Here is a 17391-nt window from a genome sequence, read left to right on the forward strand (position 1 = left end):
TTGAGGCCTGTGGCCTGATTTCAATCAGCAGAGCATGGCTAAACACATAGAAATCTGTGTCTCTCTGTAGTTCTGTGGGCAGTAGCTGATTAATACCTTCTCTTGAATGCACATTAGAGCCTTCCTAAGTCTGAATAGTTTCATGATTATTCATATTTTGTGGCAGAACATTAAGAAAAAATTACTTTATAATGATGCTGATAAAATAGGTCTGCTCAGGTCCTCCACTGGCCATTTTTTGGGGGTTCCCCATGCCGCAGTTCTGTACACAGAGTCCCTCTAGAAGCCTCCAGTCCCTCTGGATGGTTGTGCATTTTAAAAAAAAGAAATTGTTTCTAGGTAATACTAGATCAACTGTAAATTCAAATCCCTTGTTTTCCTCCCTTTGCTAGTGTTAACTCCATCTCATTCCATTTGAAACTGTTTAAATAAAAAGTTCATTAAATGTAAACCATACAGCAATCTCATTAATAACATTTCTGCCTCAAACTGGCAAATATTTTTTAAACCTTATAGGATATCAGGAGAATGAGCACTTTAATATTACAATGGTGTGGTTGCAACTCTGCTAAGCAAGGCAGTTGAGAGTCCTCCCCACTGCTGGACTTTGGAAGTCATGTTAAGACCACAGCATCAGAAAATGGACAGAGCCAGGACCCCAAAGTCACTGGACTGAGAGGCTCCTCGGACCCACTCCAGACTTTGCATGAGTGAGAAGTAAGTTTCAACTGTGCTATGCCACTGAGATGCAGGGGTCTATTTGTTACTGCAGCATAGCCTAGCCTAGCCTGACTGATCTCCCTACTGTCAGTGGAAACTGTCCTGCAGAGTCAAAGACAACCAGGTTAAATCAGACACACAGCGTATTTGTAGACTATGTGGGCAGGTAAGTGAAATAAAAGCAGAACGGGAAGGGGTGTGCTCAGGGTCGTGGTCCACCTTAGGACTTCAGGTATCTATTCTTTTATACATTTTTTACTATCTACAGTTTCTACCTTCACAACATATTAACTTGTTTTATTCATTAAATAGTAGGATCAATTAAGTTATTTTTAAAAAGAAAAAATTCTATTCTCCTTTCTAATTCTTTGGAGTTCAGGGGGAAAAGAAGCTTTTTTGGTTTTTACATTTATAACCATGAAATACACATTGTCACGTGTTCTACTTTTTTCACTTAATCTAGTGATCTTTAAACATAAAACATGTTTTTTTTTTATTACTACTCAAGAACAATGTGATGGTAAAACATATCTTATTAAAATGATAAACAGAGGGATCCCTGGGTGGCGCAGCGGTTTGGTGCCTGCCTTTGGCCCAGGGCGTGATCCTGGAGACCTGGGATCGAATCCCACGTCGGGCTCCTAGTGCATGGAGCCTGCTTCTCCCTCTGCCTGTTTCTCTGCCTCTGCCTCTCTCTCTCTCTCTCTCTCTCTCTGTGACTATCATAAATAAATTTTAAAAAATTAAAAAAAAATTTTTTAAAAAATGATAAACAGAGGTCAACCAAGTATACACTCAGGAAGAAATGCAACCATTTCCTTGCTTGGTGTTGAGGAGAATAATGTATCACTGACACATTCTTGAGCCATACAGAAGACATGGTACTTCACATCAGTTGTATCTGGTCAAAATGTGCTCTAATATTTCAGATTACAAAACTAAAAGATGCATCATTTCTCTTCAAGATGTGAATTGGGCCATATTTACACCAGTTCTAGGAAGTCACAGTGGTTCCCAAAGTGCATACGTTTTGAAGATCAAAATGTTCTTTTTTCTTACCTCTGATACATCAATCCAACTGGGCAGTTGAAGAACCTCTTCCATGGCTTTTAAGAAAGCCTAAAGGCAGACAAAATGACACTTCTTAGCATGTATCCTTAATCCTCAAAATCTCAAGACCTTTGATTACTCCATGTCTATTAAGCAATGGCTGGTTTGGATTTTACATGTAGTAATAAACAAAAATAGCTGATATCAGCATATTGGGTTATATTTTACAAGGTCCTTCAGGCCTACTATCTTACTTGTTCCCTGTGACAATCCATTCATCAGTGATAAGCATTCAGCTTAGTCATGGAGACTAAGGCACACACAGTGCCTAGGAGATAGAAGCAGCCCCCAGTAAATGACGGTTGAATGAATAAATGAATGAATGAACGGATGAACAAATCATGGCCCACTGAATATGCTTTCCTTGGGTAGAGAAGCCAAGCTGACATAAAACCACATGTGTTCATTGGAAATTACCTCTCCATAAAGAAGTTACTTGGGGACCTTTGGTCAAATCACCTTAAAATCATATTTGGTTTGGCTCACCATTTAAAAAAAATGAAATTAGCTTTTGACATTTTCAAATTGGAATATTTAAATGAAAATGTTAATTTCCTGCTTCTTTTGAGAAAAGCAGAAGCTTTGACCACCCCTAACCCACAGTCCCACATGGCCACCATTGGCAAAAGTGAAGCAGCAGCTTAATCAAACGTGTTCCTCAGTGTACCCTAGTCCTCGCCACTCCCTACTGCCTGACACCTAGTCTAGTCCCTCATTTACATCACTCATATCAGCCTTTAACTGTTTGTCTTCTATTGTAGACACAGAATTAAACTTAGAGCCTGAATTAAATCTCCCACATTTCCACCAAACTGCCATTTCCAGAAAAATCACATTCTTCCTCACTTTTAGACACTAAATATTTAGAGAATACATCATCAAAACCCCTCACTCCTTTATTATCTTTGATAAATACTTATTAAGACCCTGAAGGACAAAGCCTTAAGAACTAAGGATGAACAAAATATTGGACTTGAGGTCTAGTGGGGAAAATTTATAATCTAGTGCAGGAGTCAGCACTTCCTTAAAGAAAGATCACCTAGTATTTAGGCTTTAAGGCCATACAGTTCTGTCAGAAACACTCAACTCTGTCATTGTAATAAAAATGCAGCCACAGACACATAACTAAATGAGCATGTTCCAATAAAACTTTCTTACAAAAACAGGCAACACAGATTCGGCCTAATGGCTATAAACTGCTGACTTGTACTTTAGAGCAGTTTGGTGACATAAAAATATAATGTGAGCCACATTTCAACTTTTAAACTTTCTAGAGGCCATATTTTATTTAATTTTTTTGAGAGAAAGCACAAGTTTGCACAGGAGCTGCGGGGAGCCGGGGGGAGGCTGGAGAGGGAGGAGAATCCGGATCTCAGGACCCTGAGATCATGACCTGAGCCAAAACCAGGAGTCAGGGTTTAACCAACTGAGCCATCCAGGTACCCCTCTAATAGCCATACTCTAAAAGAAAAAAAAAAAAAAAAAGGTGAAACTAATTTTCATTAGTTTTTACAAAGTAATTTCTACTTAGTCCAATATATCTAAAATAGCACTTCAACATGCTAATATAAAAATTATCAATTCAATATTTTACATTCTTTTCTGTGTCCTCAGTGTTAGAAATCTGGCGTGTATTTTAAGCACATCTCAGTCTGAGTTGACCACAGCTCAAGCCCTCCCCAGCTGGATGTGGCTAACGGCCCCCCTATCACCTGGCACAGGACCTGACTTCTCACCATTTTCCTGCCCGATTGCTAGCGCTGAGAAGCCAGGGGACTTCATGGAAAATTAGATATTACTTCTCATGGAATCAGAGATGGGCAGGATTCGGGGCCAATCTGCAGGATTCCTCTGCAGGACACCCGGAGTCAGACCTCTCCACTGAGGTCCACGTCACAAGTCCCAAACCGAGGGCCCGAGGCTGAATGCGCCTCACAAATCTGCACGTAAGATCCAGGTACGGGGCCTCCCTTGCACAAGCGGAAGGGGCAGCCCTGCAGGTCAAACCCGGGGCTCCGAGCAGCGAGCCGCCACCGCTACGGACCGGCCGCCGTCCCTGCTCCCCGCCCCGCTTGCGGGCCCTGAGCACTTGGCCCGGGCAAGGCCAGGTGGCCCAGGGAGAGGCAGGGGAGAGAGGAAAGCGGAGCTTCCAGAGGAAGTTTGCCGTGCTGACCTGCAGTGGCGCCTACGCTCCAACAGGCACCCCCTCTCGGCTACAGACAGGCCCTGGCCTGGGTCCCCCACACGCCGCGGACCCTCGGCACCTTTGAACCCAGAGGTGCTCCCGCCCCGCAGCCTCGGCCCCGCCCCGCAGCCTCGGGCCCGCCCACACTCCTTGTGATTGGCTGAGCCGTCGTGCCCCGCCCGCTCCCCTGGGCCGGCGGTCACGTGACCGAGCTCCGCCCAATGAGCTGCGACGGGAGGTCTGCACACGGACCGCGGGAAAGACTCTCCTTCCGGGTCAAGACGCGTGGCCTCGTGGACTCCCTCAGGCACCGGCTGCCGGCGCGGGGCCTGGGGGCGGGTTGTCCCCGCCATTGGGTAACACGGAACTGTGCTGCGGCCGCAGGCCCCTGCTGTGCGGGAAGACCAAGCACCGGAACCCGGCACCCGCAGTGAAGCAGGCGGCCACCTGCCTGCACATACTCAGGGCTGGTGCGGGTTGTGGGCAGCCGGAGCCGCTCTCCTGGGAGGCCGAGGAGGTAGGGCGGCGGGGAGACCGGGGAGGAAGGGGGGCGGCGGGGGCCGTGGGGAAGCAGGCACAGCGCCAGGCCTCAGACTCCGCAGGCCGCGTGCGCCGCGCACGCCTGCACCCGGCTGGCCCCAGGGGTGGATGGGGACGCCTGGGAGGCTGGCTCTTGCTTCTCCCCGCGGGGGCAGGGGGCCGACGATGCCCTCTCTCCACGTGGGGGGCATCCCGCGCGTCTTTGCACGTGCTCCTCGGACCTGCCATCAGCCAGCAAGCCTGGCGGAATGAAGGAGCCTCCCAGAGCGCTCGCCGCGCGCCAGACGCTGCTCTCTGCAGGCGCACGAGCGCAGTCTCCTGTTGTCTCCCCGTATTGCCGCAGAACAGAGTGACCAAGGACACAGGGCACAGGGCAAGGAACCCTCGGGGAGATACAGCCCTGCACCCTGCACCCTGCCCCCCCGCACCCAACGTGGGACACTTTCCAGAAAAAACCCGCCCAGACATGCCTTCCCTCTCCACTTCAGCCAAGAGCCCCGGTGCTGAGATGGAAGTTAAGGCCACAGGAACCTTACCACCTCTATCTACCTCGACCCAGGAAGTATTTGGAGCAGAGTGGAAAGCAACCACACCTTGATTCCATGCCATAAATGGCCAGTTCACAAAGTGCTCTAGGTAACTTTGGCAATTCCCACCGGCCCACAAGTCACAACACTGTGGGTCACAGTGTGTGCAGACTGCAGCCTAGGGCTCCACAGCAACATCGACCCAAGACCCAGTCCCACCCTTTACCAGGTGCCGAGGTAGCCAGCAGAGTTTAGAACCAGAGATGCACGCCCAGATGGCCTTTGGCCAGGTAGATGCCGAGGTGGGAACATGACATGAAGGGCTAAGGCAGGGCTAAAGAGGCCCCAGCCAGCTGGGTAAGCTGGCTGGAGAGGCCACCCTATCCAGTTATGCATGAAAGTCTAAAATGCAGACTTTTATGTAAAAGCTCCTAACTTTTCTATAACTTTGTGCAGATTAAACAAAACACGCCTGTGGGCCAGGATCTGGCACTTTGTCATCCCTGATCAGCTAAGCACAGAAATGACTAGCTTTACCTTGGTGAGGTTCAGTGCCATTTCCTGTGACAGAGGCTTATCAGGTAATTTGTGAGACATGTTTTGCAGATAACTCAGTACAATTCCTGGACTCTGGAAGTTTTTTCTTTTCTCTGTCAAGTTGGTTATGATAGGATGGTAGGCATTGGTGGGCATCTGAAAGAAATGAGAGGCGTGAGTTCCGGCTAGGGACGAAAGCCAAGAAATCCCCTGGAAGTTCAGTGTGTCCTTTTGGTCTCGTGCCTCTTAAAGCCTATGACAACGGCAGTTGCACCTACTGCATATCAGGAGGCACTTTTGTGACACTAACACATACTAACTAACCTTTCATCCTCTGGACAACCTCAAGAAATATGTGACTACTTGAGAGATAAAACCAAGCACAGAAAGGCTTACCCAGAAATAAATGTGGAATTGGGGTTTGAACCCACATAGATGGTGTAAGAGTCTGTGCCCTCACTATTCCCATAGATTTCCCAAGTGAGGTGTAGTGGTGTGATTACAGGTAATGGCAGAGTCCATTTCTGTATGGACTGATCTTTCCTCAAATGTTGGGAGAAGCGGCAGAAAGAAAACAAGCATCAACACAGGTCCTGCCTGCCCAGAGATACTCTCAGCATTTGTGTCCCTGGACAGTCTGCTTTACTTCCTTTTGACCCCTGAGGCCACATAGCAGAGGGTTTTCCCTTTAGTCAGCCTGGGTATCCGGAATTCATGCCAAAGTTAGCTTCTCCTCCAGGGATGATTTCTTCCCAGACGCTAGACTGCCTACTGAAATTCAGTCCTGGCATAGAGGCTAAGCAGAAATTCTTCAACAAGGGGAGACAGAGCCGAAGTCAAAGTGCATGCTCACCATGGTGTTGGCTGGAGGTGTCATGAAGAAGCTTTGTGGTGTTGAAGACAACAAAGCATTCTTTCCTGGAAAAAAATCAGTAACGCTTAATTAAGGCCTGAAACGTGGTCAGTCTTTCACCATGAGGAAGACCTGTCTTTGTTCAAAATTCTTCAGCTTCAGACACATCCAAGAGAGCCTGAGAATGTTTTGAGTAGGAATGGTGCTGGAAAGATAAAGGGCTAGTAAATTAGCTCAATAGACAAGATTGTATGGATTTTCCCAGGTCACATTACTTTCCTATTTATGTTTCAAATTGCTTTTGAACACCCTTCATGCAAGTCATCATATAAACGATGATTTTATACAAGCATTTACTGATTTCAAATAAATAGAGAACCAAAAGAAACAGCCTTCAACTACGCCTGGACTAGTTGAAGATGGAATAGAGAGGGCTGTTAATCTCTGGGCTGGGACGAACAATCCGTCCAGTCAAGCCTTCTTCCCAGACAGGTAAAACAAGACAAAGTAGTGGGGGGACTCTCCTCCTGAGCCCCTTCAACCCTGAGGATTCTAGTTCTTTCTACTCCATTTGGTTAATCATAAGTAATTACAAATAATGAAGATATCCAGCACCAAAAGCCATATTTGCTCTGCTCTACCTGTTTTCCACTGATGATTTCTAATTTAGCATTTTCTGGTAAGAAAACAGACTAACTAGATACTCTACCTCATTTGTGGAATATCCCTCAAGGTTGCTTGGGGTGACTTAAGGAAATGACCTCATCACCCCTAGCTAGTTGCAGTAGTAACCGGCCCCCTGGGTTGGGGAGGGGCCAGGTAGCTGGGAGACAGACACGGAAGGGGAGACACTGCCTGAACAACAAGAGCCCCAAACATTCCGTTCCCCAAGTCAGAGCGATATTCATTCAAGTGCCAAGGAGTGACAGAGGAGTCACACTGAATTCACGTATAACTCACATGAGTCCACAAAATAAAGTGCAAGACAGTGAGGATCAGCCTAGCCATCCTGCCCACCCTCAGCTGAGGACCGTGTGAGGCTGAGAGAAGAAGGGAGAATCTTCTGTGTCCTCTGGCAGTCTCAGGTCCCAAAGGGCTCTTATTTTGTTGGCCTCTGTTTGTGTGGGTGTGTTTCTAGTGTCCAAAGATACATACTTGAAAATCAAGACTAGATGCAGCCTTCTACTTCCTCTGGTTCTTTGTGTGGCAAAGCCTCTGTGTGAATTAGAAAAGGTCACCCCATCTGGTCTGTTCTGGCTAATAAATTAGAAGAGGATGCCCCCTCTGGGCAAGTCACACAGAAATGCCTGCTCTGAGCACATGTTTTGTGTGCAGACAGGGCTTTATGCAAAGAACAAGTTCTGCTTCCTGCGGACCAGCCCCAGCAGAGCCCTGGCCTGGGGTAAGAGATGCTGGATCTCAGCACAGATGTCTATCTGCCTGCTGCTGACCTGAACCTGTGGCTCTGACAGACTGACCCACATGAGCAGTCCAGGGGACTCCAGGTCATTTTCTATATATGTGCTTTATGTCATGTGACCTGTCTTCAGAACTGAGTCCCCAAGCACTATGGGGTCTGATGGGTCTAGTTCTGGTTCAACAAAGATGCATGCAAATGCTCCCTGGGACACACAGATGTTAATGCAAACACCTTTCCTAAATACCTCCCCCCCCCCAAAAAAAAAAAAAACCAGACACCACCTTCAGAAGGCACAGAGGGCGAGGTGATCTGAAACACTATGTCAGGTGTGGGGCTGATGCTTCTCATCCCTGAGCCCTGGGATGTCCTGGGGACAAGGATTTGTTGGGATAACTGCAAGAACCAGAAACAGCAACACCTCTTTCCAGTGTTAATAAAATGGCAAAGTATCAGGAAGGCAGGATTTTTTTTGAGGCTTTCAATAATACATGTACAGATGACATCTTGGTCTCAAAATGACAAATTTCTGAATCTTGGGCTATAAAATGCAGGAGATTGACATCCTTTTTTATTATACAGGACCTATATATTGTCCTTATGTCACTTGTGTGAAAGGAATGAATTCTACTTTCTCAGTGAAAAATGGGTGTCAAAGGCTGCAATGGACAGAGACTTCCTGCAAGCACAGTGACTGTGCCCTGCTTCCAAGACCAGCAGCCACAGTCATCTTTGGGGAGGCTGACCACACTGCCATGTCAGGTGGACTATGATGCAGACTTAAGGCAATCAGCATATTCTCCACCCTCAGCCACAGTACTTGGTTTCTGGGAAACACCAGATCAATCTGATGAAATGAGAGTCATGGCCAGCCCTGCTGCAGGAGATGACAGAAAAAGGAAGCCCTTCGTCTTCGGCAGAGGATGGGATGGAGCCCTGGAGGGAATGGCAGCCATGCTGGCACCACAAGAAGGAAGCAGAGAACACAGAAATTCCTAATGATATGTGAAAACCTAGAGCAAACGGGTCTTGAAGCAGATTTTCTCTTCTTGTTTCCATTGTGTGAGATTTTTTAACTTTGGCATAAGTCACATTAGTTGTGTTTTCTGTCATGTAACCACAAACCCCTAACAGCTAAGGGATTTACTGTCAGAAGTTGAGGGGCGGCAAGCCTTTCAGCTCCTGGTCCTGGCATTCCCCTGCTGCTCTGGTGTCCACGCAGTGGCCAGCTGACAAATGTTTATGAGTGACTGTTGTTTTCTGGCAGATTATTTCTTGTTGAAATAAAGATTCAGTACATTCATGTGTTGGCAGAATGAAAATGGAATGAAGGGAAAGTATTAATCTTAAAAACAGTGAAAATGTTGCAAAAACCTGCCCCATGGCATTCTGCTGATGCCTTACACCTGTCACATGATATCTCCATAGCCCCCAGCTTTCTGGGACATAGGTACTACTATTTCCATCATTTCAAAAAAAAAGAATGCTGTGACTTGGAAAGATTAAGACACAAAAAGTCACATATTACATGATTCCAGGTATGTGGAAGACCCAAACAACAGAAGTCTGTAGACACAGAAAGTGGATTGGGGTGGCCAAAGGCTGGGAGGGGAACACAAGGAGCAGTAGCTGGTGGGTGCTGGGTTTCTTTCAGGGTTCTGAGACTGTTTTAAAACCAGAGAGGATGGCTGCACAATGTAGTGAACATAGTACCACAGGACTGTATACCTTCAAATGGTTGAATTTATGTTACATGAATTTTACCTCAACAAAAGTAATTTCCCAAGTCCCACAGGTCATCATGGCTGAGTGAAGATTTGAACCCAGGCTTCCTGTCCCTCAGGCCCTATTTCTGAACAACCACTCTGTACTGAGCAAGAAGGGGGCATCCTTTGGGGTCCCTGAGCACCCACCAGAGTCTGGCATACAGAAGGCACCCGATAAACATTTGTTGATCAAATGCATTAATGGATCTGGAATATCTATCCCCAAAGCTGTCTGTAATCATCCATCATGTACAACTTGAAAACCCGTGGTGACCAGCAGGATATTCATCTCAGTGTCTCTCCTCTAAGTTGCCAGTTACTCCATCTTAAGAAACAGGTGTTCTAGAGAAATGACTGTATTTATGAGGTTCATCAGGATTCCTCGCAGCCTGCAGCACAGACGGCCACCTCAGGAGAGTGGAAAGTGAGAAATGCTAGTAAGGGAGGTGGACAGAAGGAGCCTTTCCCTTCCAGAGATGGGCAGAGCTGGCCTGAGCCCTCCCCGCCATGCCCACTGACCAATGGCAGCTGTGAAGTACATCGCGATCTCGTCCGGGGTCAGGACCCGCTCCCAAATGATGAACTCATCAAAAGCTCCATCTTCATAATGCTTGGTCTCATCCTGCTCAGACCCTATCACGAGGTTGACGCTGGGCTCCCCGTAGGCATGAGATACTTTGCCACTTGGGTCAGAGGTGCTCAGGGTCCCATTGACGTAGACTTTCAAACCCTCCTTGGATTTCCATGTAAACAGGACATGAGTCCAGTAGGGACCTAGAGAGAGCAAAGGTCACTGTTCTGCTGATGTGAGAAGAGCTCCCCATGCATGTGTCTCCCAGTTGTTAAGCACATCCCTTTTGAGATGATTAGTCACTTTTAACCTTGGTGGTGAGTCATAATATGGATCACTTTCCTGAGTCTTTTGAAGTACAGGGAAGAAATTCCTGCCCCTAAAATCCCAGAAGCAGTCCAAAGAGACCCTTTGCTATTTTAAATTGGATCCTTTGATATTTAAAATTAAAACTAGGTATCCCTGGGTGGCGCAGAGGTTTGGCGCCTGCCTTTGGCCCAGGGCGCGATCCTGGTAGACCCGGGATCGAATCCCACATCGGGCTCCCGGTGCATGGAGCCTGCTTCTCCCTCTGCCTGTGTCTCTGTGCCTCTCTCTCTCTCTGTGACTATCATAAATAAATAAAAATTTAAAAAATAAAATTAAAAATAAAATTAAAACTAAATAATAGGTAGTGGTCATGACTTGTTCAAAAAAATTTTTTGGTCCTGCCTAGGCCATCATAGTGCAGGTCAATAAAATCTATGTGGCAATAAAATTTATCTAAGAGCCTGATTCAGCCCACAAAATTTGGTATCCACCTCTGCTCCAACATAGTACATGTGATATTAACCAACACGGTGGTACCATGGTAGGCAGGGCCACCCTCCTGGCTCATTCTCTCTGGCATGAGAACCACGGTCACCAATAAGAGGAATGTTTGTCAGACTTTGACAGAAGCTTGCCCCACAAAGGGCCTCACTTCATTTTGCAAGTGTTGTGTTAAGACATCTCATGGGCTTGCTTTTGAAAGGAACAAGGCAGCTCTTTAAAGGCATGTATCACTTCAAGCCAGGCATCATCTTAAATCACCCAGCAATCGAAACAACCACCCTTTATTTCTAGAGATGGCAACTCCAAGAAGATTTTTCTCCAACCTAAGTCATCAGAATTATACTTTTGGTAAATTGTCCCCAAATCTTCCCTTATAATAATTACAGAAATCTGAGTAGACTCTGGTGCAATTAGCTATTGGGACTGCATCAAAATAAAAGCTTCTGCACAGTGAAGGAAACAACAAAACCAAAGGGAAGCCTACAGAATGGAAGAAGATATTTGCAAATGACATACCTGATAAGAGTTAGTATCCAAAATGTATAAAGAACTGATACAACTCAACACCCAAAACAAATAATCCAATTTTTAAAATGGGCAGAAGATATGAATAGACATTTCTCCAAAGAAGAAGACATCCACATGGCCAAAAGACATAAAAAGATGCTCAACATCACTCATTATCAGGGAAATGAAATTCAAAACACAATGAGATATCACTTCACAGAATGTGTCAGAATGGCTAAAATCAAAAACACAAGAAACAACAGGTGTTGGCAAAGATGTGGAGAAAAAAACCCTTGTGCACTGTTGGTGGCAATGCAAACTGGTGAGGCACTGTAGAGGACAGTATAGAGGTTCCTCAAAAAGTTAAAAATAGAGCTACCCTATAATCTAGCAATTGCACTAGGAGGTATTTGCCCAAAGAATACAAAGATACAAATTCAAAGTGATACATGCATCCCTATGTTTATAGCAGCATTATCTACAATAGCCAAATTATGGAAGTGGCCCAAGTGTCCATGGACTAATGAATGGATAAAGATGGCGGATATATATAATGGAGTATTACTCAGCCATAAAAAGGAATGAAATCTTGCCATTTGCAATGACATGGATGGACCTACAGAGTATAATGCTAAATAAGTCAAGACAAATACCATATGATCTCACTCATGTAGAATTTAAGAAGCAAAACAAAAGGAGACAAACCAAGAAACAGATTCTTAACTATAGAGAACAAACTGGAAGTCAGAGAGAGGAAGGGGTTGGGGGCTGAGTGAAATAGGTGATGGGGATTAAAGAGTACTCTTATCATGATGAAAAATAAAATAATTTTTTAAGAAGATCAAGTTCTGTAAGTCAATCACCCAGCAATTGCTCAGGATTGTGCAGCTCTCTAATTTTGAGTCCCTGGAGAGCGCTTGGGTCCTAAATGGGTCCAAAGTTTTATTGCCTTTGAGTTCAAAGCAAGAATAACAAATTTCTTCAATGAACAAACAATGTATTTGCCAGGCAGAAATGTTTACAATTCTTAAATCACCCAGCAGTTGATTTAAGATTTTCTTCTTCTGGGAAGAAAAACAGAGTTCAGTAGACTTTACCTTAAAATATGTTGAAGAAACCTACTAGGTTTCTACTAGTAGAAACCTACTAGGTGCCCCCATTCAGCATCAGCCCCAAGGAGCAGAGATAAGACTCTTATAGAAGAACCAGACCTTGGGTAGAACATGATAAGCACCATGAACAAGATACAGGTAGTTCTGTATAGGGCAGGGGAGGCAGATTCCCCCTGGCCTGGGGTCAGAGAAAGCAAGTAGGCAAGATTGTCCCAGACCTGTTACAGAGGCAAGGTAGAGGTTCAAGCTTGGGGTGAGTGAGTAAGGCTCCTGGCTCACAGGTAGGATGGTACAGAGAGGGGTCTGACCCAGCCTGTTTGGCTCCAGAGTCATCCATGTCTTTTAACAACTGAGACACACAGCCTCTTGAAATGGCCCAGAAAGTGAATTGTCCTTAATATCTCAGGTACCATTTCCTACTGGAGGCCTTCCTTCTATCCCCCTCCCCCTCCACGCATCCCTCCTAGCCTTCAGCCCAGACTGGACTCACCCTCAATGTCACCCCAATACTTCTCTTCCTTACCCAGTTTCCACTTGAGACCCTATGCTCCTCCAGCTTCCTGCCCCAGGCCTCTGACCCCTGCCCTGTGGCAGGACCTGATCTCATGCCACAGAGAAAGCAGGAATCTCCAGACAGAGCCACATGGCCCTGCAACACCCACCTGCAAACTCCCCCACTGTCTACACAGCCCCATGATGTCCCCCATTCGTCCCAGAGCATCACCACCCTCACCCCCACTTCCTTGCCTAGTCTTCAGCCTCTGTTCCAAAAGATTTTCATATCCTAAATATTGCCATATCTATACCATTTTAAAGGGGAGGAGGAGGAGGAACAGGAGAAGAAGAAAGGCAGCAGGGGGAGAAGAGGGAGGGGAGACGGCCGGAGGGGAGGGAGCCAGGGAGCCAGGAGAGGAGGGAGAGGTAGAAACAGTATCCTGCACAACCTGGTCAAGTCCCATCAGCACTTCCCCTCTAGGACAGGGCAGCTGAGGCCGGCACACAGCTGGGGTGGGAGGGAGTGCGGGCACCTGGCTGCCGGCTGCTGGGCCTCTCCAGCAGGTGTCCCCAGGCAGGCCCTTACCTGGCGGGCTGAAGGTGGCTTCCCACGTCATGGAGTTCTCCCGTGTATACAGCTCCACAGAGCCCTTGCCACCACTGGAGCAGACTTTGAAGCCATCAGAAACTACCTGTCCCCTGTAAGCAGAAGGGGTGGGCCTGGACTGCTCTCCTTGTGTCTTCCAGAAGAAAGAAAACGTGACTCCTGAAGGAAGGGAAGGCACAGGGTCAGGACTGACAGACCACAGAGGGGAACCCGCCCTCAGAAGCAGGTCCTTGTCTCGGCTCCTAACATCCATTTGAGAAGCCATCTTTTTCTCACTCTAGAGATGATGCATGTTCCAATCAGACAATATTTATCAAAGCCCAGTAAGTACTGGACACTTTCCCAGGAGTTCTGAGTGAATCATCTCCTTCAGTATCGTAAACCCTGGTTAACATCCCCATTGTGCAAATGCGGGCACTGGGGCCAGCTTGCCCAAGGTCAGCAAGCCAGCATCGAAGCAGGATCCAAGAGGAAGCCTTGTGGCCCCAGAGCCCACAGATCTCAACAACCTGCACCCTTCTGTCCTTACCCCTCCTTTCTATCCAGAAGCATCCATATGGTCTGTCCCTCTAAAACCTTTCCTGCCAGTACATTTTACAAAGAAAGGGACCAGCTCAAGCATACTAGCTTATAAGCCACATCTTTAAAAAACTTCCTGCATCATGAGCTTCCTCCAATGTCCATAAATAGACTTTTCACACCGTCGTGCTGTATGTCTACACAGTGTTATATTCTAAATCAGGGTCACACAGCTTCCTTCAGCTCTTCATTCTCCAGACAGAACTGGAAGCTAAAACCTTCTGGCATATGTTTGGACTCTGTGCCTTTAGGATGTGTTCCTAGTGGGGAATTCCCAGTCCAAAGGGAAGCCCACTTTTAAGGTTTTGGCATTTACAAATAGTTCCAACAGAGGAACAGGGGGAGTCCGCGGAGGCCCTTTGAAGACACCCTGCATCCTACCACGTGAACTAAGTGCTCTTCACTCAGATGTGACTATGAACAAGTTGGCTCCATGGTCACTGCATCTTACCTGAGAGTAAGTCCAGTTCTTGGTGGTGGAGACCCTGTTCCACAGTCACCCTGCAGGCCTGGAGGCTGGACTCCTGGGTGAGGGACATATGGGCGGAGCTGGCCAGAGGCTCAGCTGCATTTCAGGTTGCCTGCCACTGTTTAGAGTTCTGAATCTGAGCCTCTGTCCTGCTTGTCTGACCCCAGTGACATTAACCCTTTCCTTGCATGAGTAACTGTGTGTGTAGATGTGTGTGCCTGTGTGCCAGAGAGCACACACACATGCGAGTGCTGAGCCAGCAACCTGCGTGGACTTCGGGTGGGAGCCAGAAATAATCCCAGCTGCCCTGACCCTCCCAGTCTGGCCCTGAGCAGGAGAGAGGAAAGAGCCTGAGACTCCTGACTCATTGGGGGGTGGGGGTGGCTTTCATGTACAAATGGCACCTAACTTCGACTTTGGGCCTTGTCTTCAGATGAGATTACAGACACAGCCTGAGAGAGTCATTAAATTAGCAGACATTGGCCATCAAATATAAACGTGTGTCCTGTCCAACCACCTTTCCTGTAACACCTTATGGGCTGACACATACATTATAAGCTGTTCAAATGTCTTGTGATCATCAGATTGCATTATACTTTGGTGGGCTTGGAGGTCTAATCTGCTAATGAGAAGCATGTAGAACAGAATAATTTTATAGCCTGGTTTGGAATTTCTCCATTTTTTTTTAATATAAGAGGAATCTCATAATAAGGGCAGGGGCCTGGCCCTTTCCTTACCTCTGAGAAGCTGGAATAGAACTCCAAGTCATAGGGGTGAGTACTTAGGGCCACTGAGGAAAGCAGACAGCCCCCCAAGTGCCCTGAAGGGCAGAACCCTGGATGGAAGACTGCTCAGAGGCAATGGGCTGGTCCCAGGACCCTTCCCGGAGCCTGCTCCCTGCGCGCCCTTGAAGCAGAGCCCAGCACAAACCACGGCCCTCCTGCCATGCTTCCCTGCTCTCAGAAACAACCCATTTCACCAGGAATCAAACACATGCATTGTGAAATTTTTGTTATGAAATGAATTCCCAGAGGATTCATTAATTTTTTCCAAACACTTTGCTGCATTTAGAAATTCCTTTTATTCAATCCCATCTTGGCCAAATGTCTGTCCAGGAAGAGAAACAAAAATAAGGCAGTCGGTTTGGCATTAGGTAAGGATAAGGCGAGCATTTCATTTTCATCCATGTAACCTGCGTGAAAATCGCTCCCAACTGAGAAATATCCTTATCTTCTAATGTCAGTTCACATCTCCCCAGAGTCTTAGGGAGCCCTAACACCGGCATCCCTGGGAGCGTGGCTCCAGGCACGCAGGTCATCAACCCAAGGAAGAAACAAGTTGAAGGGGTAAAAAGGAAGTGTGATCACTGATAAGTGATACCACACTTCTTTCTCCATATGAGCATTAAATCTGAATCTACCCAAAGAGAAAATGAGGATGCTGTCTTTCTCAGCAAGATCCAGAAAAAAAGTATCATCCAGATGCCATAAGAAGAGACGGATACATTCAAGCAAAGAAATACAAAATTCTGCAAGGCAAATAACTTACCATAACAAAGCCAAAGTACAAATGGTGATCCAGGAAGAAAAAAATACATGTGATACATTTAACAGATACATTTCCTTACTATGTGAAGACACTTCACAGAGAAAAATGTGATCACTAGCATTTAATGGGAATTTCCTAGGAACAAGGAAGATGGTTCTAAGACGAGTCCGTATGTTAATTCTTAATCCTTCCAACAACCCTGTGAAGTAGGTGTGCTCAGTGTCCCCATTTTACAGGCGGGAAAACAGGTAACACGTGCAAGGCCACACAGCTGGTAACAGGCAGGATTTGGACTTGTCAGGGTGATTCTGGACTCTGCACCTGTGATCACCGTGCTGTTCTACTCTCCCCTCCCACAGAGAGGACATTGTGTGTTCAAGAGCACCATCACTCAATTGCTGAACTAGACAAAAAAAAAAAAAAAAAAAACTCAGGAATTACGGGAAGAAGAAAAATGCACAACAAAGACCCAGGCCAAGTAAGGAAGTCTTGGTGAACACACTGTCTTCTCTGTGTGTCTGTGGTGGGTGTGGGTGAGGGAGGAGTCCTTCCAGGTAGAGGAGCAGCCCTTCCCATGCCTTGTGGCCAGCATGGCATCTATGCACCCTTCCCCAGGAACAGCACCTCTGTGCCCCAGGGAGAGCCATGCTGCCCACCCCCGTTTCCTCCAGTTGGGTAGGGCCAACCACACACACCCCAGGCCGACACTGGCGGCACCCATAAGGGTCACGCTGGGCCTGGATGGAACCTCTGGGCCTACAGTGCTCTCCCATCTGGAGAGCCCTGCTGACAAAGGTCAGAGCAAGGAGAGATGCATACTTCTGATGAGAGTATTTGAGCATCTGCACCCAACTTGATGCAGACAGCCACGATGCCCCCCATTCCACCTGCTGTCGGACCCCATGACCCCACCACTCTCCAGCAGAGCCAAGTTCCCCACTGCCTTGTGCCCAACTTGACCCAGAGGGGACACAGAAGTGACATTGGCCCAGCCCCAGCTATGGTTACTGTCTAGCAGCTTCAGCTCTCTGCCTC

The 17391-nt window shown here is 46.9% G+C and overlaps 1 protein-coding gene across 3 annotated transcripts in view; it reads right to left on the reverse strand.

Annotated features, from left to right (window-relative positions):
* ADGRD1 (adhesion G protein-coupled receptor D1) overlaps positions 1-17391 on the reverse strand; it is a 122594-nt gene that overhangs the window by 82491 nt on the left and 22712 nt on the right. For 2 of the 3 annotated variants that reach the window (XM_072802100.1, XM_072802101.1), the window contains 5 exons: positions 13740-13919; positions 10175-10429; positions 6473-6537; positions 5620-5775; positions 1780-1839 (listed from right to left, as the gene is read on the reverse strand). In XM_072802100.1, coding sequence (XP_072658201.1) covers positions 1780-1839; positions 5620-5775; positions 6473-6537; positions 10175-10429; positions 13740-13919 — 716 coding nt within the window. The remainder of the gene's footprint in view (positions 1-1779; positions 1840-5619; positions 5776-6472; positions 6538-10174; positions 10430-13739; positions 13920-17391) is intronic. The other variant, XM_072802102.1, reaches the window with a different exon arrangement.

This window comes from Canis lupus, chromosome 27 (genome assembly GCF_048164855.1).
Source record: "Canis lupus baileyi chromosome 27, mCanLup2.hap1, whole genome shotgun sequence".
Lineage (NCBI taxonomy): Eukaryota > Metazoa > Chordata > Mammalia > Carnivora > Canidae > Canis > Canis lupus.